This window comes from Electrophorus electricus, chromosome 8 (assembly GCF_013358815.1).
Source record: "Electrophorus electricus isolate fEleEle1 chromosome 8, fEleEle1.pri, whole genome shotgun sequence".
Lineage (NCBI taxonomy): Eukaryota > Metazoa > Chordata > Actinopteri > Gymnotiformes > Gymnotidae > Electrophorus > Electrophorus electricus.
The window spans coordinates 12,435,601-12,462,597 of NC_049542.1; the positions used below are offsets into that span (position 1 = coordinate 12,435,601).

Genomic DNA, 26,997 nt, shown 5'->3' on the forward strand with positions numbered 1-26,997 from the left:
GCTTCTAAGTGAAAAAACAAAAGTGTTCTGTAATCTAGACAGTGTTCGCCATAATTATTGCTACCTTTGGTAAAGATGTGCAAAACAGACATGGTTGTTTATCAACTTTAACTTACACTGAACCAAGAAAGAAATCAAACTTTCATTGCGTTAAAACTAAATAAATACTTGGCAACCTCTTATGCCCCCCCCCCCCCCATTAACTCTTTATTTAGATATTTTTCATTGCTTGTACATAATTGTAGTATTGTTATGCCAAATCCTAATCATAAACATTTTGAAGAAAACAAAAAATATTACAGGTCAGAATAATCTGTACAAGTAGTAGCACTAACTAATAGAAAACCAGACTGGCTGGCTTTGAAGTCTTGACAATAGCACTGCCTGCACATAGTGCATTGCATGGAAGGGATTGCTTGCTCCAAATGCATGTCAATCGTTATTCTAGTGACTCTAGTGACACTGTGTGTTGGTGGGTAGCAAAGAGTACAGTGCTTAGATGTCATTGCTTAATGAACCATGGGCCAGATCCATCCCAGCCCTATCCTGGGGCCAGTTTTGTGCACTGCAGGCTGAGGTAGTTGGTTGTATGGTTTTGCATCATAATCACCCTGGAGTTAACTGTACAACCTTCTAGCTTTCCCTGCGGTGGCACCGCCACGGCAAATGCAAACCCAGAAAGGGCTGCAGGGCGACGTGAGATCTAGCTTTTTTGGCTCAGAAAAGCTGTGTGAAGCTTGCTTGGGAGAACCCCAACTTGAGGATACCCTTACTATCCTATTGTCTCAGATCTCACATCTAAGTCCACAGTGTGGTCCTGTGTGATTGTTGGTTATACTTTCTTTAGCTTTTCCTGGATTTATGTGGGAAAGTATTATAATGTCACTAGTTTTGCAACCCCAAAATAAGTTTATTTTATACAAACTATACAGCAATATAAGGTAGACATATAAATCTTTAGAAGTACTGGAAATTCCTGCTAGCTGAATCCAAACTGTATGCTTACATACGTGGCATTGCCCTGCTCCAGTAATAGGGTAAAAAGAGCATATATCAGCAGTAAGAGCTTGCCATTATACGTTTCTTCTTCATATACACATATATGCACACACACACACACACACACACACCAACCAATACGTGCACATTCAACCATTGATAAAGACAGGAGAAATCATTGTAGGCAAGCATTAAGAGATATTTTTTAGAGACAAACAAATAAAAATTTGTCTCACACATCCTGAATAAAACCCTGCCAAGTTTTCTCCAGTAAAAGAGATGTTTTTGTTACTGTTGTATGCCTCCAGACAGCTCTGCTCTCATTCTCTGTCATTTTGAACTGCGTACAAATTCATTCACATATTTGGGAGCTATTTTGTATAGTGGCACTATTATATTTGCTTTGGACTGCCAAAAAAGTATTTAATTTTGAACAATTTATTTATTATGCTTGCTGTAGTGGACATATGTTTCTCTTACTGTGTGGGCTATAGCCTTACGTTTGGACTACATGTTGGAAGACTGCAAGCAGCTTAAAGACTACAAGTCCCATAATTCATTACTTTGTTTTTTTATTCATTTTATTTTTTTAAATTTTGTTACATCACTTGCATCACTTATGCATTACTCATAAATTTCTGCATTATTTATATTACTTTAATTGGAATTCAAAATGACGTTTTGTGCATTGGTATAAAAATACATAGAAGGTTTCAAAATATAAATTCTTAAAAAAACCTAATATGAATTGTGGCAGATGGTAAAGAGTCATCCTTTGGTACATTCAGCAATTTTCAATGTTGCGGTAAAAATTTGTTATCATGTTTCATCCAGTTTATGCAATCTCATATGCTAAATCACATTTAAAGCTTTATTTGCTGGGCTTTCGCCAAACAACATACTCAGATCAGCTACGAGGGTCAAAGTAGCGATGGTGGAAAGTGCAGCATGGAGATTGATATAATACAGACCAATGCTGGCAGACACTTTTATTACTGCAGGGCAGTAACCTCAGTGCTCTGTTTGACTGTGGAATCCTGAGGCTTTTTCTGTCCTTTTTTCTTTCTCTCACCACCTCTCTCATCTTTTCCCTTTATATTATCTCCCTATACCTTTTTCTCTCACACACAGATATTCTTAGACTGCAATCAGTGATAAGGCTCTATGTGTGTGTGTGTGTGTGTGTGTGTGTGTTTGTGTACATGTAGGAGAGAGGAGAGAGAAATGAGGATAAAGACAGATAGGAGGTTTGTGTTTATTTGTTGTGTGCCGAGTATATAAATGACATTGATTTATAATGCTGGAGTGATGAGAAATGGTTTGTTGTCGCTGTATAGAACACGGGGGAGTGCTGGAGAACTGAAGAGGAGCAAAACGCAAAGATGGGAGGAGAAAATGCAGAGGAGAAAAGAAGGGAGGGTATTGCAGAAGATAATGAAATCAAATCACTGCTCTGAGTGTACCTGTCTCATAAGCTGCTTTCTTTCATCCCGATCATCCACAGTGTGAAAGTTGCAAGTAAGTGGGAAGAGAGAGAGAGAGAGAGAGAGAGAGAGAGAGAAAGAAAAGAGAGAGAGAGAGAGAGAGGTGTAGGAGGTGTTAAGGGTAGATGAGGAGAAACAAAAGGGCAAGAGTGCTGAAAAAGCTTTTGTTCCTCCATCATCTACAGCATTGAGAGATGCTTAAAATTGAATGCTGTTCCTGATGGATTGATAGACAGTTATTCATGGAAATAATGAAGGTGTGTCTGTGTGTGTTATTGTGTTTGTGCATATCTATGCCTGTAATTATGTGTTATTGGTGTTGGTAACATGTGGACTTCTATATTAGATCTGTAATGTTAACAAAAGGTGTGCTGCAAAAAAATGTATTGCAGGTATTTGAGGAGTCTGCCGTGTTCAAATGAGAAGGCTATGGGCATTTGTCCATTAATGTTGTCTTATTACTGTGCTATGTGGAAAATAGGCCTTTTTCTTCTTACTTCATTCTTTAAATGTAATCTTTTGCATTTCTGTGCACTGCTTTCCTGAATCTTCTTTCAAGGCAAAAAGCAGCTTTTAAAACTGGGGCACCAGGAAATGGAGAGGAAAGCAAATAGTGGTTGTATATGTGCATTTGTTAGTGTATCTGTGTGTTTATGTATTTCTGTTTGTGTTTGAGCAGAAGGGCATGGTTGCTGAGAGTCCACTCTTTCCTTCTGTCTGGAGTTCACTCAGTTCATCTGCAATCTGGTGTCTACCACTAGGGGTTCCCAAATTAAATGATATGTGACATAGACAACACAAATTTGTCAAGAAACTTAGCATATGGACATATGCAAGTATAGTTCAATATTACAATTATAAAAGAAGGAAAAATGCCTCAACCTGATGCAGTTTTACACTGCAATGTGTTGGTTGACCTGCAATAGATGTTGGTAGACCTGCAATAGATGTAAATCAGGCACAATAGATGTAAATCAGGCACATAAAACTCAGAAGACTGCTGTTGATGCAACTGATAAAATAAATATTTGTGCAGATATATTTTAACTGATTAACAAAATCTTATATTCTCAGTATATGTTATGCTCTTAGAGATCCACTGTTTTGAAAAAGAGACTGCCATCTTGGAAGTTATGTACCACAAAGATTATAATTACAGAGGTAAGTAATCGAGGTAAGGAATGTGTGGCACTGATGACAGCACTTAAAGATTTAAAGCCAAAGCTAGAATAAATTTTTTTAGGCTTTTATACATTCTTTTAGGCTATTACTGTTTCATATTTTCTGTGTAATGCATATTCAATTTGTACAGTATATAGAATTTCATTATATTTTATAATCACGTATAAGCATTAGAACTAATGCATGGCTAAATTCAGATAATGAAAGTATAATCTATTCTAAGAACTGAGTAATATGATTGAACAAAAGATATGTTGAACAAATGTTGTTGTGCATGTAAACTTTGCAGTAGACCTGTTCAACAGGAGCATCAGAGATGTTTTTACCTTGAGATAAATAACATTATATGGAAAAACATAAGAAATAACAATATATTAACTCATTTTATCAAGATTAAAAAGATCATTATGTTTTAACCCTTAAAATATTCAGGTAAAAGTAAGAAAAAATGTCATACACTCAATGTTATTTTTTTCAATGTTAATATCCAGTTAAACATATAGTTCTGCCTATGCATTCAAGAATAAATTGAGTTAAACAAAGTCTTTCTCTCAGACATTTTATGATGGCAACTTCCTGTATGACTCTATGTCCCTGAGACCCTTAACCTGTGATGTCATGGAAGGTCACAGGTGAGGTCCTTGGGAACATGGTGCATACATTTGGCATCCCAGGGCACTCTTTCTTTTACCATTAAGGACAAAATGTCTTTTAATTACAATGAAAGGAATTCGGTTGGTATTCAGTGCATAACCTTAATGTATTTTTTACTCTGTTTTAGAAAAGCAATCACAAGGAGCATTTCAAAAGAAATGCATTTTCAAAGAAATGTTTTATTATAAATAAGATGTGGGGATTATCAATTATAGTTAAATGAAAAACAACCAAGTTTCTTTGAGAAAATCAAGTTTATTGCACCTACACCCTGAACAATGTGATTCTAAAGTGATTCTAAAATTTTAAAACTGAAAACCTGAAAACATACCAGATAAATTAATGCAAAGTATAAAACATTTTATCATACATGTGGAGCAATAGCTGATATTTTGCACACGTTACTAAGATGTTCTCTGCTGTGCCTTGTCATAATCTAATATTTAACCCAAGAAAATATTTAAACAATATAAAATCACAATAACTGGATGTCAGAAAAATGCTATAGAATTCTTTTTTTATTTACCTTATAATAAATCTATTTAACATATTTAAAATATCCAGGCATCCACTCTCTTTTGCATATCAAATATGTTTTGCATCCACTCCAATGAAATCACAGTGAAATTGTCATTAATGGCTAACTATGTTAAAGCAAATGTTACTGGCTGAAGCCTCCGACATTATCAGAGGTTATATAGGAACTTGCTGACGTTGCTGTTGCAGGGGGCAGTCCCTGTGGGCCGGTTTTGTGACCTGACCACTCAGAGTGTCCAATCAGAAGCCGGCTCAGGTTCATGACCCCGACACATTTCTCCTGGAGCTGCAATGTGCAACAGTCCAGTGGGGCTTGCAATCTTCTGCTCATTTTAGATGGTAGAGATATATAGCTTTGCTACTGAAATGCTTAGGGTTCTGAGTTTGCACATATATATATATATATATATATATATATATATATATATATATATATATATATATATATATATATATATATATATATATACACACACACACACACACACACACACACACACACACACACACACACACACACACACACACACACACACACACACACTGACACACACACTGACACACACACACAGGGGAAATGTTAACTGAATATTTTTAAATAGTTGTGAAACAAGCATCTTATTTATTTAGGTTTACTTTGAAAAAAATAAACAAACGCTTAAAATGAATATTGTATATGTATGGTGTACAATAAGTATTTCAGAAATGATTTTGGCTGTTTTGGCTCTGTTGTGCAGCACATTGAAACAATAACTGGAAAGAAGGAATAGAAATTAAACAATAACTGGAAAGTTGAAATCAACTTTAAATTGAGGCTATCTATACAAATATTTGGTGAACTGTAAATGATAGCTTTTTGATAAAGAGTCTTATCATTTTAGGGCAACTGGTTGCTGAGTGTGTTGCTTTTATCCTTCAGTATGAGAACCAAGAAAGTAGTAATAGTGTCAATAATGCAGTCCCTCATGATGCTGAAAGAACTGAATAAATTAAATTTTTTGTTCAAGTCATAAACTTAGATATGATATTAGGTTTCAAAGTCATCTGGGCCTTGTTTTCTAAAAGCAGTGTGATCTTAAGATCAAGTTAAAAGAGGGTGATATTTGTGTTATGGGGCTTTTGGAAAACACAAGCCTGATTGGTACATTGTTATCTAGTGAGGGCATATACTGCTTTGCAAATAGCAAACAACCTGGTAGAACACAGAAAGAGGAAAGTCTTGGAAAGAGGAGGTAATGTGTGATTATTGTGATTGTTTCACCAAAAACTGTTTCACTGTCCAAATACTTATATACAGAACTGTATAAATAAGAGTTTTCTTAAAACCGACAAATTTTCATGAAAAGAGTTCTGTGGTTTTCAGAGATGTAATACATTAAAACAATATTCACTACATAGACCAGAAAACTGTTTTAATATGATTAGTCTTGCCTGTTTAATATGATTCTTTCATGTTTCAATAAAGAGTATTTTGACTCTCCTGTCTCCTGTTAACCTCTTACATTTGACCTAGTATGTTCTTTAAATTGATGCACCTGCAGTACATTGTGATAGACCTATGATTTCTTCCATGAAGGTAAGCCATAGCAATGCTTTAAATTCCATGCACACAGAGGCCCTGCCTAGACATTGGTGTGTATATGTGTGTCTGTGAATCTGTAAGAGAATGCAGGCCCTTCACCATTTTGTAAGAATGAAGGAACAGGTTGCAATGTGAAGCATCGATCGGCATGTCTGTTAAACGATGGATTACAGTGAGGAGCATTGGCAGTGAGCTCCCTTGTTATTGCTGAGAAAAACATTAAGTAGGTTCATCAGCAACCCCATCCTGTATCTATGTAAAAGAACTGAGGGGACAGGGCAAAAGGTTCAGAGAGTGATCCCTTAGGTAATCTACCTCACACACATACACATAAATGCATATTCACAGTCAGTGTGTTCTGTATCAAAACTAGCTCATAAGATTAAAAATGAATGAACTCCATATACAGAGGTCACATATAACCAAATGCAACTTAAAATATTACTGGTATAAATCTTAATATGATTCCTGTGTGCACATACATATGTATAAGATCTGTAAGAAAGAAATGTATCTTTGTTCTCCTTAACTTTTGCCTTAACATTTATAGGGACATATTGCAGTATATTTCATTTAAATATATATGCAATTAATAGGCTTAGTTAAAATAGTGATGTGGATGCACTGCCAATGCAGAGCAGTATAAGTGACAGGCAGGAAGACTCTTGATTATTTATTTAAAATTAGACAATGCTGAAATTGTTTGTTGCTGGTTACAGAGACCAAAAGCATCATGAAGACATATTATAGTGTATTTATTTTATTGATAGCTATTAGGACATAAAGACAGTTTAGTATAGTTATTTGTAAAAAAAAAAAAAAAAAAAAAAAAAGGATAAACAATAATAATGTAAATCATCTTTAAGAGAAACTACACCAAATTACAACATAATGCATCTTCAAATATATGTTACTATATTTGTAATTGATTTACAATTTGCTGTGAGATTATTTAAAAAATGATAAGTGAAGAGGTAACTGGATATAATTTGTAACAATGATCTAATGTGTATGCGAAGTTAATTAAGCAGTGAGTTAATTAAGCATTCAGTCATTAACTCATTAAATGAGTTAATTAAATGGTGAAATACTGTATAGTAATTAAGCATTAAGGACTGAAATATTTTAAGTAACTTTAAGTTACATTTGGTAAAGCATACTTAGCCAAAGATAATGGCCATCAGCTTTATGTGTTTTAGGTAAGATTACAGAGATAATATAAAATTATTTTATACACATCCATATAAATTAGATAAAACCAAATAAAGAACATTCATTAAGACCTTCTCAGCAACCTTGTTGTTGCTGTTGTTATTTTTGTTGTCTATTTTTGGATGATTGTCATATCAAAAAATCCATCTCTTGTACAGCCTCCTGGCATTTATTAAGGCAGTGTGAGAGAGGAATCCCTTGTCCTGACTATTGATTGCTCTCACTTTGTCAAAGGCTTGCTTCAGGATGTCATCCTGGGAACATAATGGAGAAAGGCCAAAGGAGAACCATGAAAGTGGGGTCACATGGCTCGGATGCCTTTTCAGAGGAAGTCTTAATGACTGAAGTCCGTCTTTCTGGTTCCTTCTGCTCTAGCTCAACCCAGAATAGACCCAATCAGTGGCCAACATTTGTTTCTGGGTAAGGTAAGGACTAACCATCACTGTGATTTTATTCTTTTTCCTCCTGAAATTGATAATGACAGACACTAGCAGATAGTTGAATTCAAACCCTTGCTTGATCAGAGGAAGGTTGTGGCTCTGAAGGGAGACAGACCAATGTACTGGAAGTGCACCAGTTCTCTGCAGTATCCACAGTCTGGCCCAGACCTTACCTAAACCCAGCTCAACTAGATGTACCTGTGCACAGAGAGAGGGGAGACAAAATTGGAGAAGAGAGGGTTTAGAGTAGAAAAGGGGGAGGAGCAGAGAATATGGGTATGGTGAAGAGGTTTCAGGTGTAGTGCTCCCTGTTTCTGAGGCATGCAGGAAGGAAGAGAGAGAAAAGGTTCCTGCACCTAGGTATACCATGAGATGAGCTTCTGCTAGCCTAGTCTAGAGACTCCAGGCAGTGATACTAGACCTATTCCGTCATCCTCTCAGGCAGGCTGGTGATTAATTGTACCTGTACCTCTAGGTTGATGATAGCCACAGAGTTATGCTCCTGGATGAGAAGCCATTGCCAGCAACGTTACTGGAGCTGTAGGGTAAAGACAAGGTCCTGGCCAAACTCCTTGAGTGTCAGCACCTGAAAACACTGCCGCTGCTGCTCCGGAATTCAGCTGAACTGCTACAAGATAGCTCATTGCTTCACAGCTGGAATTCCCACAGACTGCAGCAGTCTCTGGGAGGACAGGCAGTCTACTTCTTTGTAATGGTCTCAAATTGAAGGAGGAGCTCACACTAGAGACCAAGGAGTGCCTGATGTTGGATGTGTTTTAGGCTGGTGAGAGTGTTCATAATATTGACCAGACGGGAGGACCATTATATCATGTAACCATTTATATGCAATGGTGCAATTAAACAAGCTATCCTACTGCAGAAATGCTATGAAAAAATGAAAAAAAAACCTTTGTATTATGCAGCCAAACTTCAGTCAAGACTGAAATGATATTTAAATATTATGACAAAATGAGGTGAAACACTCCTTTCAAACTATCTTCTTGCATCATTAGTTTTTGAAGACATAAAATAGGTTGCTCTTTGGTCTGGTGGTCAGAGCAAGTATTTATCACCTGGAAGACCTGGGTCTGAATCCAAGCATACCTTTGCCAGAAGTGGGATGGTACTGTGAAGCCATCAGGAGTGTTCCTATAGTCAAAAGATGCCTTTCTGTGACCCTAGATGAAAGGTGTAGGAGTGAAGGGCACATAGGATGTGTGAAGCTCATTATATTCAGCATTTTTTCCACCTCCACTTCTGTCTTTGTGCCTTTTCTTGATCTGACAGTTACATTCTCTTATTCAGCCTCCCCCTCTACTTCACATTCTTAGATATTGTTTCATTAGCTACATGCCTCTCTGAATACAGGACTTCTTTGTCAACTTTCTTGACATTATGTGGATGATTTTGAAGCAGATATATTTATCTATTTAGAGTTTCACATAACACAGCTGTAAAAAAATAAATAAATTGAGAATGTCCTGGAATGAATACCATGAACATGTCAGAATGATAAATAAAGTGTTATATTTTGGGAGTTTAATTTTATACGTAAACCATTGTTGATTATTGATTACCTAACTAGTAGTAACCTTTTTTGAAGGACCGTTGCTTTGTTGTAACATAATTTGGGAAACACCGCCCTTTTATTCACAATATGATGAGACACACCACCTCCCGCGCGCGAGCTGTAGTTACACACTCCAAAACGTTAGGGGGCGACATTCCTGTGTAAGCTGCAAAGCAGTATAAAACAAAAAGAAGCAGAAAAAGGCATTAGCCTGCCGTTTTCAAATAATCACAGGAACCAGTTTGCAGTACGGTGGTTTTTGGATCAAAATTATTATTCACTGCGTGAAAAGAACGTACTCTACCTGAGCCAAGATAAGAAAAAGTAAGTGGCGCTATTTTCAAAACAAAATTTCATCTTTATCAGCCAATCATTAGCAACCCATTTTCTGCAAAGGAAAGTTGTCTTAGTTCGCTAGCTAGCGTTAGCTGCCATTTAGCAAGATAGCCAGCTTGCGACAGTCTCTTCACCACATATAACTAAAAACATTACGCTGTTATTGCCTGACAGGGTATAACTGTTTATTGTTAATTTGCTGGAGAATAGGGTAGGCGTGTTTTATGTTACTTGTCCACACTTCCACCAGTAACCACCAGCTAATTCGGAGAAAAGAAATAAGTATACCAAAATGTGAAATTGTGGTAGTACCTAATGGAGCCTGTGAGGCTTTCGAGACTGCTCGCGCTGCTTTTCCTCTAAACCTCGAGACTTGACTTCATTGATATTGTGATTTTGACCCATGGACTGACTGTCTCTCTCTCTCTCTCTCTCTCTCTCTCTCTCTCTCTCTCTCTCTCTCTCTCTCTCTCTCTCTCTCTCTCACACACTCACTCTCTCTCTCACTCATATATAGCTATACTTTCTGTCGGACAGTGTTCCTTTGGATCGCCCTGTAATGTATTTCCACCAATGTGTAATTAGAAACCTGCAAACTGTAACATTACTAATCCTTGTAATATTACATAAACAAATAACCTAGTATTGTTCCATAAATACCGGTGTGATAATATACCTGTACTGACATTGTAAACATATCATAACTGTATCTAATAAAATTATTTATATATATATATATATATATATATATATATATATGAGAGATTAAAAATTGTAGTAGTTTCCAGAGAAACAGAAGGACAGAGATCATTCATCAGCTTTAATAGCTTGAATATATGTTGAGAATATATATATGTATGTGTGTATATATGTATGTATGTGTGTGTGTGTGTGTGTGTGTGTGTGTGTGTGTGTGTGTGTGTATATATATATATATATATATATATATATACACACACATATATTATGTATGTATGTATGTATGTATCTCTGTGTGTGTGTATTAGTGTAATGCATGCCAAAGGAATGGGACAAAAGAGGTAGGCTAAAGGCGTCATACTATCTGTTGATAATTTGTCTAAAAACGGGTCTAGTTGAAGAAAGTTTCTTAATGAAAATACAAATGACTACACATTTGATTATTTATATGTATATATATTAATTTTAAAATATATTCTTTATAACTAAACACAAAGTTAACTGTTTAAAATCCAGTCTGCCACTAAAATAACATTTACAGTACTGAATAATCTAAATAAATGCACTGAAAATCTAAATACTTTAATATAGCTTCTGAGACTGTGAAGTGTAGTGCAGTTTTGCTCATCATGCTCATCATTTCTTTAAAATATCTTAAATTTGCAAAAATTATCTGTTACTCATTTGAACTTAATTTTTAAAAATGCACTGCTCAATTTTTAAAAATGCACTGCTCACAGGTCTATATTTTATGTTTTATAATATGTCACCCAGGATAGCAAGGTCGTGTGTGTGTGTGTGTGTGTTCTGGCTGAAAATATTAAGACTTAATATGAAATTTTTTTTTGTCTAGCTGTGAAGTTACCAGCCCTAAGGTAAGCCTCACATAACATGATAATGGAGACTGAGCAGAAAGATCGACCCAACAACACTCTGGCCATAGGAAATATCAATCCTTCGAAACGTGGCCGGGGCAGGCCACGAGGGTCGGTTAACAAAAAGATCATGTCTGTGAAAGAGGTAACACACAATGCTAGGGCATCAAGAAGAGTGGATTTCTTTTCACCTGACACCGTACTAAAGCAAAAAGTCAAGAAGCGTGGTCGCCCTAAGAAGATAAAAATCCCAGGAAGACCAAGAAAGATCCCTCTTACACCAGAGGAAGAAGCAGAGAGAATTCTAAGATTCAGCAAACAACGGAAACGGAAAATTTCTAAGCCTCTTGGGAGACCACGCATCCATCCCCTTGTGGTTATCCCCAAGGAAAAAAGGGGAAGAGGCCGTCCACGCAAATATGAAGCCGTGACAAGAGCTTCCTCAGAAAATAGTACCGTTAATGGAAACCTGAAAAAAGGTTTTAAAAAAATCTCAGAATTTGGTGAGGGTATTCCTAGAAAGAGAGGGAGGCCACGAGGCTCATTTAAGAAGAAACGGGGGCGGCCAGCAGGTTCAGCTCCAACAAAAATTACAAGTGAGTGGAATCCTGGAAAGAGGGGGCGGCCACCAGGTTCTGGAATCAAACTAAAGTTCAAAGAGGAAGAAAATGGAATTCCTCGAAAGAGGGGCAGACCTCCAGGTTCTGGAACAAGGATAAAAATCATAAGGAAAGAAACAGATGGAACTCCTAGAAAGAGAGGTCGACCCCCAGGATCTGGGAACAAGGTAAAGATTACAAAGCAAGAGACGAACAGACTTCCTCGAAAGCGGGGGCGTCCCCCAGGTTCTGGGACCAAGATTAAAGTTGCCCAACAGGAGCCAAATGGAGCCTCTCGAAAAAGGGGGCGGCCACCTGGTTCAGGAAAATCCAAGACTGATGTAAATGATACTGATCGTGATTTCAGCAGCAGTGCCTTATCTGCGAGTGACCAACCTCGTAAGAGAGGACGTCCTAGCAAGGCCAGCTCGACCGAAGCCTCTTCAGTCAGTAAAGCTGAGGTAGGTCTGAACCAGGTCAATGATTCTCCCTCACCTAAGCAAGCTCGTAAATCCTTTGCCTCATTAGAGAATTCAAATAAGGAAACAGAGATGGAGGCAGATGATGAAAAGGCCAGTAAGAATAATGCTGGAATTAAGGTTGCTGTGGTGGAAACTCCTGCTCTACCTGCTGGCAGTAGTATAGTTGTTAGAGAAGTTGGAAAACAAGCCACAATTGAGAAGAATTGTGGGGGTGAAAAGCTAATGGAAGCGGCATTTGACAAGGAGGTTTTTGTAACTGGGGATGGGAGTAGCACCAGAAAGAGTGCCTTCTCAAGGGTAACAAGTAAATCTCAGAAAAGGAAGTAAGAAGTAAATCATTGGGTGCAACAGAGCACAGAATATTTTTGAATGAGTTTTAATACAAATTGTTTGCCTCATCTTGAATGTTGTCCCAAAAGTGTTGTGTTTTTTTGTTTTTTTTGCTGTTTGTCTTGTACTTTTTTGCAGTTTTGCATGTTTTAATTGTTTAGCATTTTAATGTTTTGTTACACCAAGTTAAAAGTAATTCCAGTTCTAAATAAAACATTGCAGAATTTCCAGTTCCCTTTCAATACAAAATGGAAACCAATGAACCATAGACACATCACTATTGGACAATATAAACAGACTCTTTGCATAACTATCTAATCATTTTCTAAAAGCAAGTCTAAGTAAACTAAGCTTTATTATCACATGGTTCAAAAGAACTAAGAAAAGGGAAAAATAAAATAAATTAATGAAGAATAAGATTAAATTCTTTTTTCAGTACATACCAAATTGTTGATATTGCATCAGATTAGTTGTTAGTTAAGTTGCACGTTAGTGTGTATTGATGCATATTAAAATTATACCCCTGCTCAGAAAAGCTTAGTATTTCCACTAGGCCTGATGCTACACATTTTAGCATGGTCATTGTTGTGAGATGAATGGGGAATGATATATGAAAGACTACCTGAATTTACCATGCCATGTGGCAAGAACAAATGTGTTCAAAGATCACCAGACAGAAAAGGTAAATAACCAGCAGTTTTGCTAAATTAGCATTTAATTTTTCAAGTGTAGGCTGTGCCTTCATTTGATGGCATGGTTTATAGAGTGATTGTAGAACTATGGAAGGGGTAAGACCTCTGGAGTTCTGGGGAGATTCTGCTTTGCACCAGAAAGCCAGACCTCCAATCTCTTTCTGAAGAGTCAAGGGATAGGATATAGATGTAAAGGAGGAATGTTGAGAACATATGTAAAGATAACTAGGTGGGAGGACTCAGGCATTTTTTTCTTATAATTCTGTTATTACATATCTCCTTTTTTAGATTTTTCTTAAAACACTGTCACTTTTAAAACTCACACAAGCATTCTAGCTGGTTAATATTTCATCTTAAGCCTGTTTTGGCATTGATGGACCCAGTAAAGAACATCTTCATGCAAGCCAAATGTAACTGCCATGTTTTTTTCTGTGCTTATTGGTGTTTATATGACTTACATTAAAACTCGGCACAACCTCAACATGCTCAGTAAAACAGTCCATAATAGAAACATGGAGTTGAAATTTTAAAAAATGTGTTTAAAAATGTATATTTTATTGACCTGGGCTCAAATGGAACTTGTATGCATGTGGATTTTTCTGTAAACAATCTAAGTAACAAAATGTATTCAGTTTATGTCTTCAGTTTCACTCAGTGCTTATTTCCATGTATATCACAGGTGATAACAGGTCCTGTAAATTTTTTTTTTTTTTGTATAGTTTTTTTTTGTTGTTGTTGTTGCATAAGAGTGCATTAAGGCCCAAAATTCATCAAAACTTTCAGAGAAAGAATTGTTAGAATCTTTACACGTACTTTTTACTACAACTCCACTTTATTAAGGAAACCTGACATTCACTAAAAAAAAAACTAAATTCCAAGTGATAATTTAATTAGAAGAGTTTTCCCTCTTATTATTATTATTATTATTATTATTATTTTATTTTTATTTTTATTTTTTGTTTGTTCCCTAGCTTCTGCATGTATTTTCTTTTATTGCTTTTTATGGCAGGTAAAATTATTTTTTTCTTCTTCCATTTATTTGGAGCACATGCTCAGTAACAGTGGTTAAAACTAGTTAATACTGGTAACAGTTTGAATCATTTAAGACCTTAAGTGATGCATTTATGGTATGTTCTGATAAAATCTTTTTTGATACTTACTTACTTTTCCCAAATACAATTATAAATCACCATGGCAAGCCAAAATAAAAACGTTTTACTATAAAGAATGCGTAAACTTTTAAACTGGTTCTTCATGTTGCAGGCTTTCAGTTCTTGCCTTCTGATCTTATCTACAAAAACCCAACCCCAGTGTTTTATAAAAATTCAGTGATGGATCTGCCACAATTTTTTTCCAGAAATTTCCATTGGTTGATTTAAATGAACTAAACCAGGTTTTCAAATAGCCCTTGTTGGCTTCCTCGCTGACCATTTGGTAAATAACACACTTCATTTGGAAGAGTCAAACCTTTCAGCCTTCTCAGCATTTGACTGTTATAAGACCTGTATTTTGGAAGGATACAATGTCAGGATTCATGTGCATCAAAGACAGCCAATGATGACATTTTGCATTGTAAATTGAGTAATACTGTCATATGTTTAATGAGAAGCATAACACATTTGGGATTAGTCAGAACTGGACTTGTTAAAACCTAAGCATAACTATTCTAAAACTAAATGCTACTATTGAAAAACTTAAAATGCAAATGTGGGCTTACGGACATAAGCATCACTTCTGCACAGAAAAAAAGGTGGTGGTCTTTTTAAATGTGCAGCTTGTGCTTGTGGGACTGTTTATTTTGTTTCAGTAAAAGTTCTATAAGGCCCTGTCTCTGAAACATTTTAAGCAATAAACGTGTATGTTCCTAGTAAAAAAACAAAAAACAAAAACAACATATGATGCAACTTAAAAAAATAAAACTTGTATGAGTAGATAAGTGCATAGACAGATTTTTAACTTTAGGGTTAACTTTTTTGTTTTTTTCCTGTTTCTCTCTCTCTCTCGATATGAATCTGTGCCCTTATCCATTAGGTGCTGTCTATTTCTATTGTGAGACCTTGTATGTTACTTTATTCTAATAAAATACTCTGTTCAACCATATTGAATAGCTTTCTTCAGCTAAATTTCTGTAATATTTTGGAACAGAATTAGAATTATGTGAAGTATGCATCCATTTTTACAATTATGTAAAGTAGGCTTATATTTTGCATGCATTTTAAGTATGAAGATTTTTTTTTTTTTAACAATTTGATCAGTTAGTATACCTTATTAAATCCATTGTCACCTGTAATTCTAAATTCAAATACTGAAAATTGGTCTAAATGTAAAAAAACATCCCCCAAATAGGCAACACACACCATGCTTGAGTACTGGGTAGTTTTCTGCATTGAGGTATATCTTAGAATATATCTTATGGGGTTTCCTCCTCCCTCCTCCTTTACTTCAAGCTGGCCTTGCCGTCCAATTCACTACAAGGAGCATGATTACAGTGTAATATTTTGTATTGTTTGTAATTATGTAATTTAATTCATCATTTAATTTAGATTTGCATATTGTATGCCTATGGACACTGAATCCATGTAAAGTTGTTGATAATTGCAGTTAGATATGAAAGTATGATGGAATGGGAAAACGTTTTACATTATTTACAAATACATTATTTATTTACATTAAGTAGATATATTATGTTGCATGAAGTACACTTAAAGGGGACATATGCTCATTTTCAATGTTAATATTTTTATTTTTGGAGTTTATTAGAATAGATTCTAATGCTTCAACATTATTTTTCTCACACTGCATGTCTTTTCACTCTGTCTGAAAGGCTCTTGGAGCACCTCAATACATGTGTAAAAATACAGTCTTCCTAGCTAACCCTTACCCTGCTGTATTTCTGACCCTAACCTTAATCAAAACCTAATCCAGTTAAAGTCCCATTATAGAATAGAGTATGTTGTGACGGTATGTATTATACCTGTTACATCTTTGGTGACTGCTCAGATTAACGTGTACATGTATGAACTTGGACACTACAAATATAGTGAAAAACAACTGAATTCAGCAAATTTTAGATGAATCTGAATAGTTAATTAAAAGTCTGGACAATCTACTGAATGTATTCACCTCATGAACTGCACCACTAATATCTTGATATTGCTGAGTCTGAGTGTTTAATGTAAAAAAAAAAAAAAAAAAAAAAAAAAAGACTTCAGAAAGACCATCATTACAACAATGTTATAAAATATTACATTATTGGTAAAAGTGTCATTGCAAATACGGTTAAGTCATTGTATTATATTATTAGGCTTTATTTTGACCCTTGAATTGTTCCAGTTGGGAGTACTGCTTGTTGTAATAAACCTAACTGCGTCCAAACTCTCCTCTGATTCATTCAAGACCATGTTACAGATATTCTGCTGAGAACTTAATAATCTATAACACTTGAAATGTTAACAAAAATATGTATCACGAATATAAAAACTCATGAAAACAAATATATTGCCAATAATGTAATATGGTATTAGAAATTATCAACCTGAAAATGTAATAAATTCACATAAATGTAATAAGAAATTGCATTATTGGCAAAAATGTTATTACGATAACAGTTAAGTCATTGTATTATATTATTAGGCAGAGTATTACATTAATTAGTTTGATTCCATCTTTAACTGTCAAGTGCAAACCTTTATTACATTTCTGAGTCTTATTACATTATTGGGAAATTATTTCAATATTAGGTTCAACAGATAGCAACGCATCAACTACTGTCTCTACCTCCTGATCAGGTAATGCATATGCTTCTGGCCATTTCGGGAAATAGTTCATCACTTTTGGCACAAAGCAGTTTCCTCTGTCTGACCAAAGGAAAGAATGCATGTAGTCTCACTGGCTCCATAAAGAGGAGTGCTGCATCTTAGCCTGTGACATCCAATAGACCCTTATGGGCCACTCAGCTGTCACTTGTGCAAAAATCCTCAACATCTTTCCTAGGAAAAACCCAGTAAAAACTGCTTAAAACTGTTTGTCACCCCAGAAGGGCCAGCTCGTGGGACCTCATGTATCGTCCTGAGTATCAACTCCCGAGGAGTCTTTGAGACTACCACTAGCCACCTGTCCTTCTTTGTAGCTGGCTCCCTCCATGCTCACTAGAAGGGCCCAGAATTTCACCCACAACCCTGTCAATGCTGCCCACAACCCTGTCAATGCTGAAAATGCTGCCACTTCTTCCCAGGTTGGCCTTTGTTGTATCTTCAATCATTGCAACACAGGTTGTAGGTCAGGATCACACTCTTGCTGATGCCGCCACTCTGCTGCTCCACCCCCTCAGATTCACAGGTAGCAGGTAGGCCCACTTAGCACACGGGAGCACCAGTCCCCTCCTGACTTTCCAGGCCTCTCTTTTCAGAATACAAACACCCCTCAGTAGCACAAGGGTGGTGAGAGATGGCATCTTCATCAGAATGATGAAGCCCTGCCTTGTGCACAACTTGGAAGTTGTAGGAAGGCAACTCCCCATCAAGCATACAATCTCATTCTAGCTTCCTAAATGACGTGAGCCACTGGAAAATGGCATGATCCATCCTTATGGTAAAAGATGAACCACACAAGTAGCATTTGAAGTGGTGCACAACACACAATATGGATAACAATTCTCTCAGAGTAATAAAATAGCACCTTTCAGTTTTGCTATAATACACCACCACTCTCTACCTCACCTGTGCTAGCGCAGCTCCCATCCCAGCATTGCTGGTATTTGTGCCAAGGACAAATGGCAGTGCATGGTCAGGTGGCCTTCTGTGGGTGGAGATTCAGTCCCTACAGACACCCACTCCAGGACTCCTGAACTTCTCACCGCAGAACTCCCAGTGAGGCCTAAAAAGAGCTGCCATGAGCCAGAATGTCATCCCGGTAGACTAGAGGTTTAATCTGGGGAATGCCTGAAAACACCTTGTCCATCAGTCATTCAAAAGTAACTGCAGCATTGCACAAGTCTAACAGTGAGCTCTGAACATCCTTAGACCCTTGTTTGTAATAAAACTGTCTTTAGATGGGCCTCAGATGTAAAGGGTGCCTGCCATTATCCACTATGGAGATCAAGTGTAAAGTACCTGGATGATCCCACCACCAAATGAAGCAATGTCTTCTCTTGGAATAGAGTAGAATTCTTTTCTTGTCACCTCATTCAGCCATCTATAATCTACACAAAACCTCAACTCGCCTCCTTTTTTAAGGACCATGACTACAGGAGCTACCCAAGCACTGTCTCACTACACCTAACAAAACACCCACTTCATTCCTTAGTATACAACTGTAATGAAGTGATCCAGCTGACACTTTGCCAAACCTTTTGAACAAACATGGACATGGATCAACTGATATCCAATTGTTTATCAACAGGTAGGCAGTGGTCCTATTTATCCATTCATACTATACCTTATTTTTAGTATACGTTGTAAAAGTTACTAAAATGGCTGACATGTTTTTAACTATTTAGCTAATGGTTGAAATACTTATTTGTGTGTTATATGATTTAGCATGGGCGCAAATTACATGTATGTGTGGAAAATACGTATAGGAAAATTGCAGAGCATTGTAATTAATTACAGGCTTAGATAAAACATACAAGGTCCATAGGCTGTGCTGTCAGGGCCTAACAAGATTATTAATCATATTAGAAATTGAATATGTAAAAAACTTTGGTCAGTCATCTTTTGTTCACCACATTTTAGCTCAACTAGGCTGATATAATATTCTTTTACGGAGGTTTTTTTTTCTGAATTAGCTAGTTGGTTATCTAAACAGGTTGTATTATATCAAGTAACTTAATTATATTTTTATCAACAACACGTATTATGTACTGCTACAAGCTAACGTAATTATTTGTGAGCCAACTAGGAAAGGTTATTGTAAAAGCTGTTAAATGTCTATTCTGATTATTAGTAAATATCTGATATGACTACTGTCGACTGATCAACTGAAATGTAGACATATGTACATGTAATAAATTTCTGATTATGTAAATCATTTGGCAATTCTTATTCTCATGGCTAGCGAAATAGATTGCAATTTCATCTGTGCCTTCAAGGCATGGTATGGCATGGTGTTTATTCATTTCTTGGCATACAAACTGACATCTTTTCACATTGATGGACTATAAATATGGTAGTCTTTTTTTCTTCAGTGTAGTAATGACACATAAGAATAGTATGAACTTATTGCCCCTAGTGGGCAGGAGGAGATGTACTCATGTATTTCTTAGTATCTTTCCCCATCTAGCTGTCATGAATGGTTATTCCTGAATTTAATTCGATCATGTAATACTTTGGATATAAATGTTTAAATGTTCTAATACAGAACAAGACAAAGTATAGTCAACCAGTTCTAACCTTTTGAGAAAAACCTTACCTACAAAGTATTTACTATTTACTTAAATTGAACCAATAAGATGACAGTTCATTTACATAACATCAATGGTTTGTGAGCGCTTTAGGTATAAATGGTTCCATTATGGTGATCTTTCTGCTCACAGATCAGTCTATAATTCTGTTCTATGTATTTCCACAGGTTCCAACTTTCATGTGTTCTTTGAATCTGGAGAGAATTGCCGACCTAGGTAATTTCTTATTTGTGAACTTTTATGCATTTTAATTTTATGTAATTTATCATTTTTATTACTTTTTATTTGTAGATATAAGGACACAAGAGGAAGAAACAGTTCATATACTGGATGAATTGTTACAAGGTAATCTTTTCTAGAGTATGTCTACAATATATTAAAAGACTGCTTTATGTCTAAAGGTTTATGCAGTGTGTTAACTGGTTATGGATCCTGAACTTTCTAGCTGGTATACTGAAATAAATCACTTGTTCGCATTGAGCATTCTTACCGATTTTCAACCGTCTACATGCAAGCCTTCCCCAGAAATCCCTCGCAGAATAGCAGTGTATTTTTTGGTAAATTTCCACAACCATCATGCCTGTCCTTTTAAATGGCCTTTTAAAACATGCTTCCGGTATAAGATAACTTCAGATTTTGTCATAGAAAATTCAATTAACATCAAAGCAATTGCGTAACTTGTTTTAAAAGTATATAGCTCGTTGGTAAAATTCTTTATTTGCTTGCTCATGTCTTTGTACAGAAACACATGTGCCTTTCCTTTGTAACCTAACACAAAATATGCAAGCCTGTACTTACCACAAAATGCACATTACTCACATAGAAGTGTACCTGGATAGACCCCTAACACCCTATTCTGTTAGATTCTGTCATTGCTGTTGGGCCTTAAAGAGCTATTTTCTTTGAGTGGCCATTCACACCTACCAAGGTCTCAGGTTGAGGAGGGCCTTTCAAATTACTTCACAAGTGTTTTCCAAGTGCAGGTGGTGTGACTTGCAGCTGTTTCAGCAAATAGAGGACTCAGACAAAAACAGAGATGCCTTGCTTGCCTTATTCAAGTTCAAATTCAAGTTTGGTTTATTCATCACATACATAGTCATACACAGTATAACTCGCAGTGAAATGGTGGAGAGTGCTCTGTCCAAACTAAGGAAAAGAAAACAGGGGTGCATAGAGAAATATAGATATTCTCTATATGTGAAATATATATATGCAAGATAAATATATATATTCTATGTATGTACAAAATATATTAACAATGTATGTACAATATATGTATATTATGATCATATACACAATGTACAATGTATATGGTTGTGTATATATGTACACAATCTACAGAATGTACAGATCCATTTTGTATAATAACATATCTACAGTTGTTGTGTAACAAGGTAATTGAATATAAATATATATATACAGATATACAGTTATGTTACATGGTGGTGGTGGTCCCCACAGTTTATCAGTTTCCCTGATTCAGGGCCCGAATGGCCTGTGGGAAGAAGCTCCTCTTCAGCCTCTCTGTCTTGGTCTTCAGGGAGCGAAAGCGCCTCCCTGACCTCAACAGAGAGAAGAGTCTATTGTTGGGATGGGTGGGGTCCTTCACAATTCTCCTGGCCTTGGTCTGGCACCGCTTGTAGTAGATGGTCTGCAGGTCAGGAAGTTCCGTGTGAGTGATGCGCTCTGCTGAACGCACTACCCTTTGGAGTGCTTGTCTGTCCTGCTTGGTGCTATTCCCAAACCAGACTGTGATGTTCCCCATGAGGATGCTCTCGATAGTGCAGGTGTAGAAGTTCCGCAGTACTTTGGAGGGCAGTCTGAAGTCTCTTGGGCGTCTGAGGTGGTAAAGACGCTGATGAGCCTTCTTTGCCAGTGAGTTGGTATGGCGGGACCAGGACAGGTCCTGCGAGATGTGAACACCAAGGTACCTGAAACTATCTACTCTCTCCACCGTGGTTCTACCGATCCTCACAGGTTGGTAGTGCCGCTCCTGCTTCTTGCTGCAATCCACGATTAGCTCCTTTGTCTTACTGACGTTTAGGAGGAGATTATTTTCCTGGCACCAGTTTTCCATGTGTTTAATCTCCTCCAGGTAGGCCCTCTCGTCGTTGTCCGAGATCAGACCCATGACAACAGTGTCGTCAGCAAACTTGACAATGATGGTGGAGCTGGAAGTGGCTGTGCAGTCGTAGATGTACAGTGAGTAGGGCAGGGGGCTTAGGACACAACCCTGAGGAGCTCCAGTGCTGAGGGTGAGGGTGGATGAGGCGCAGTTGCCCACCCGTACTGATTGTGGTCTGACTGTTAGGAAGTTGGAGATCCAGTCGCACAGGGATGTATGCAGTCCTAGATCCCCCAACTTAGTAGTGAGTAGGGAGGGGATGATAGTGTTAAATGCTGAACTGTAGTCGACAAATAGCATTTTAACATATTTATTTACACACTACTTGAGCTAGAGACATGTGCACTGCAAAACAATCAGATGATTTGTAATCAGTTAAAGTATAGCATGTGCTTGTGATGCTGTTTGGCGAAAATGATGCAGTCATAGAAATAGTTATCAGTGAATACTTTGATTACCAATAGTATTGGACATCATGGAAAGGAAGACGTATATGTTGAAGGTTAAGTAGAGTTGTTTGGGTGCAGTTATGAGCTGGAAACTAAGAGACAGTTCAGTGGCTTCTAGCATGGACTAACTACGATATTTGCATCGCAAATTACTGGTTGTTTCCATTCACTGTTGGAAACATTTGTAATCCTGCTACAAATTATATGTATATGAGAAAGCATACTATTCCTTTACAGTATTACAGCATTTACAATATTACAGCATTTTCCCCAACATAACCTTTAAGCCTAATAGGAATGAAGCTAATAGCAATAAAGCTAATATTGTTTGGCCTTTAACAATGAAGCTATAATAAAGTGAATATTGTCTTTTAGTAAGGTGTTGAACAGTGATGTTTTAGCAAATAAATATTGCACACTCAATGTATAGTGAGTGATGACTTTGTGTGCATTTGGAGAGGTTTTTGGGTATGTCTAGCATACCTACTGGAAAATACTGTGTAGCTTCTTAGTGCTCAAAAATGTTCCTGGTGAATCAGGAAATGTAGAGCATGACTGAAAATGAATCTCCAGCATCCAAATACACATAAAAAACCTTAAAAATAAAAGCCTTTTTTTTTCTTTTTTCTTTTTTTTAAATTTTTTTTTTAATTAATTTTTTTTTTTTTTACAAAAATGATCATAAAACTGGAGGTGCACATAGTTAAAAGCTATAAGGATATATCTGGTGGTGTCTTCTTGGTGACTGATGAACAGAGCCTGATCTTTAAGCTGTTTTCACAAAGCGAGAATTAATGAATAATATTCATGGACCACATTTCTGGACTGAAAATTGGGTTGATACAGTTTTGCATGATTCTGTATTCCATTGACATAGAGAGCAATAAACTCTGTGTCTTGGTGTTTAAAATTAAAAGGATTTTTATTGTAGGCTCCACTGTAAGCCTCATTGTCAACCATCCTGATAACGAGAGGTCTAGTGAGCGGTCTGAGGAGCATGTTTTCTTGGGTGCACATACAACCCCCTTACTGCAAACTGAAGGTCTTCATTCATACTCTCTTGATGGGGTATTTGGTGGTGGTGCTTAAAAGCAGCTGAGCATGACCCAATTTCACAGCAGGAGATACAGTCACTTTTTTCACTAATAGGGAAGCTGTGAGTATTTTTAGAATTTAATCCCTGGCTCCTTCTTTCATTAGGCAAAATTCTTCTTTACTCTGTACCATTTTAATTTTCATGTCAATGCTGTTCAATAAAAGTTTAACCTGAGAGAATACATTGGAGTGTCGTGTCCGATCAAGTCAAAGGTTTTACTTTCAGAGCTGAAACTGGCTCTGGTCCTGAGTCCGATGTTACACCGTTAGATCCGTCACCTCCATATGCCCTGCCGAATCTTTGTTAAACAATCTGGCAGAAAACTGCATTTCCAGGGTGTCCTTACCATAATTCTAAAGGCATTTGATGAGAGCTCTATAAGGGTATGTATTACTCACCTGGCTGATGAAATGGTTGTCCAACATAACATCCACTTGTGAAAATGGAGATGTTATATATAGTTTAGCATCGTTAGTTCCATCAAGGTTTGTGATTTTATATCTTACATGTAAAGCAGTGTCATTCAAATCCAGCTTATTATTATTTGTTGTATTTATAGATCAGAAAGGGTGCAGGTTAAGACCAGGACAGAGCACCAACCATCACTGGACATACATGCACATATATATATATTTTGGACTGTGGGAGGAACCCAGAGACACTGGAGGAAACCCACACAGACATGGGAAGAACATGGAAACTCCACCCAGATAGAGACGTGAACTCAAGACCCTAGTGCTGAGAGGCAAACATGCTAACCACCAAGCTTCTGTTCCCTGCCATGTAAAATTCGATTGGAGAATTGTCAGTAATGGCTGAAAGTGGCGGGATTTCAATGTATGTGTACTTTTCAATACTTGTTTGTGAGTATCGCACTCTAAACTTGAATCTTAGTTTTGTCACCTCTTTGGTTGAAACAACCCATACAAGCTTTTAAATACCTTGAAGGTATTTCCCTCATTCACTTCTATGGGTTTCATTTTGATGTTGCTGTGATAGCTGCAGTTGTAGATGTGAACCATTTCCTGCACCACATTGATGTATTTTCTCGTATTGACGGCTGTGACGTATCTCCACATTCTGGTTTTCAAAGTCCTGTTGAACCATTCACACACTGAAGCATTTTTGCACCATTTTGGTAGCAAAGTGATTTATGTTATGTTTTTTTTTAATGTTTTGAAATTCTTTCCCTTCATCAGTCTGAAGTTTTTAGGAACTCTGACTTCTTTTAGAATCGAATTAAAAGCTTTGGTAACCTCCACATTTGTCTTGTTTTTCATCTGGTGTATCAAAGGATACTCAGAAAGTATATCTATACATGTTAGCATAAATTTAATGTTATCATTATTCTCTGATAAATTGGTCATGTCCATCAAATTGGCTTGCCATTGTTCATTTATGTTTTTTACAATGATGCTATTTCTTTTAAATTTCACAGAGATTAGTTTATATAGTGTATACACATCCTGAGCTGCTAACCAGTTTTTGATTTCCTTATCATAAAGCCTTTTACCTATTTCATCCACTATGGACCTTTGCAAACTCTCGACTCCTCCGTAGGACCCTGTGAGGGAGTATAGTAAATATTTTTCAGCAGGTGTTCTGTCATGGTGAACTGAATGAAACACAGTGACATGACTGCTAGAATGGATTATTATTTTATTAACATCTTTTCTGCAAAAGAGGGTGTTTTAAATTGTTCAGCTAGAAATGAAAGCATAAAATCAAAGCTTTTATATACATCAACCTTTCCATCATTATTTAGTTTCAAAACACAAACAATTTCATAGGTGAATATGCATAATAGATGCCCATTTTTACATACATCAGGCTTTTCACACATTTGAGAAAGAACGTGAATTATATATGCTTGTAAATGATAACATGTATTATTGGTTTTGGATATTAAGAGAACTCTAGACTCATACTACACACATCAGCTTTTCCAAACTAGATACAGTTTTGTTCTTATCAGTGACACATCCTGTTGTGACTCTGATTTCAATGTTTTGCAGAGCAGCATTATCTCCTTAGCATTCTTTTCTCAGATGAAGGACCGGAGCGGGTGTTGATGAGGTTTCCCATATGACCGGATCACCGGGGTTCGAGTTTTCTTGCAGATTCCAGTAGTCCATGAGTAGTCAATTCTGCAGCTATAGCAGTTTTCCCTCATATTTTCATCAATAACTCTATCTAGAAGGTCCCTTGCCACAGCTCTAATGACAGCCAGTGCTGTCGTGTTGATGCACCTGTTGGTTTCGTCATTATTCATGCAATTATAGTTTTTTCATAAAAGCTTGCTTCAACATTTCTGTTCTCTTTGTCTTCCATGACCATAAGAGCAGTTTCTTCGTAATATGAGTTAATCGTTGGAGTCGGCGTATAAGACCTGATTCTAGGCTCATCATTCTAGCTGTGATGCTCAGCGAGTCCTTACCCTTGTTTATATCAGAACTTGGGGGTGATGTCATGATGGGCATTGCTTTTGTCAGCAAATCCAAGCTCATTTTCCCTTTGACACTTGAGTTTACCTTCTAGGAATGGGTATTGAATGTCTTCATCAAACTTATCAGTCTTTCTTTTAAAGAATCAATCCTTAAGACTTGTGTCTGCTGATTACACATATTGATTACTCTGAAATACTATTGCAGCTCAAACTAATTGCTACATCATAAGTTCACTACTGAGTTTCTCCTGATACCTGCCCCAGGTTTGGGACAGTTACAGTGGTTTATCACTGAGAAACATATGTCTACCTTACACTCTGAGATCATCTTCATCCTGATGTTGTACCTGCCGTATGGAGGTCTTTGACTTTTCCATTCTTATTTGCTAACACCCCTGGAACAGTGTAGCTCTCTCTTGGTAATGTAGTTAAAATCAGTGCTCCATCTTCTGAACTCTTTTCAGTCATACTGGTCAAATACCACTTGTTCTGTAGCTCGTGTCCAGTGGGTATCACCCGGGTTCAAAATCATGAAAAGTGTTACATTTCATTTTTCAGCCTCAAAAACATATCCTTCATTACGTTTATCCTTCAGTAACCAATAATGAACTGAGTCATACTGTACCATTTTCTTGATTCTTTCCATAGCAGTGAATTGCTTTTTAAAAATAATTTAATAAAGAATTCATTCGATGTTTCCTACTCAAACACCTGGATTTAACTCAGACTTAGCTGAACAGGCACATGGGTCTGGTTCTATGGGAAGAGTTGCACACCTGCAGAGGATTGGTCATAGTTAAAATGCACA

General features: G+C 36.8%; 1 protein-coding gene across 1 annotated transcript; it reads left to right on the forward strand.

Annotated features, from left to right (window-relative positions):
• The first annotated feature begins 9,875 nt into the window (after positions 1-9,875).
• si:ch211-288g17.3 (origin recognition complex subunit 4) lies at positions 9,876-26,557 on the forward strand. The gene is made up of 6 exons (XM_027002273.2): positions 9,876-9,984; positions 11,549-12,630; positions 20,241-20,289; positions 20,365-20,418; positions 24,303-24,335; positions 26,454-26,557. The coding sequence occupies exons 2-6, from the start codon at positions 11,587-11,589 to the stop codon at positions 26,555-26,557; spliced, it is 1,284 nt and encodes a 427-aa protein (XP_026858074.2). The 5' UTR covers positions 9,876-9,984; positions 11,549-11,586.
• Positions 26,558-26,997: the final 440 nt, after the last annotated feature.

Excerpts from the sequence above, each read along its gene's own strand:
- si:ch211-288g17.3 (XM_027002273.2), top strand. The coding sequence starts at position 11,587 with ATGATAATGGAGACTGAGCAGAAAGATCGACCCAACAACACTCTGGCC. Across the intron at positions 12,631-20,240 it reads CTTCAGTCAGTAAAGCTGAG|GTTCCAACTTTCATGTGTTC; the intron begins GTAGGTCTGAAC and ends GTATTTCCACAG. Across the intron at positions 20,290-20,364 it reads GGAGAGAATTGCCGACCTAG|ATATAAGGACACAAGAGGAA; the intron begins GTAATTTCTTAT and ends TTTTATTTGTAG.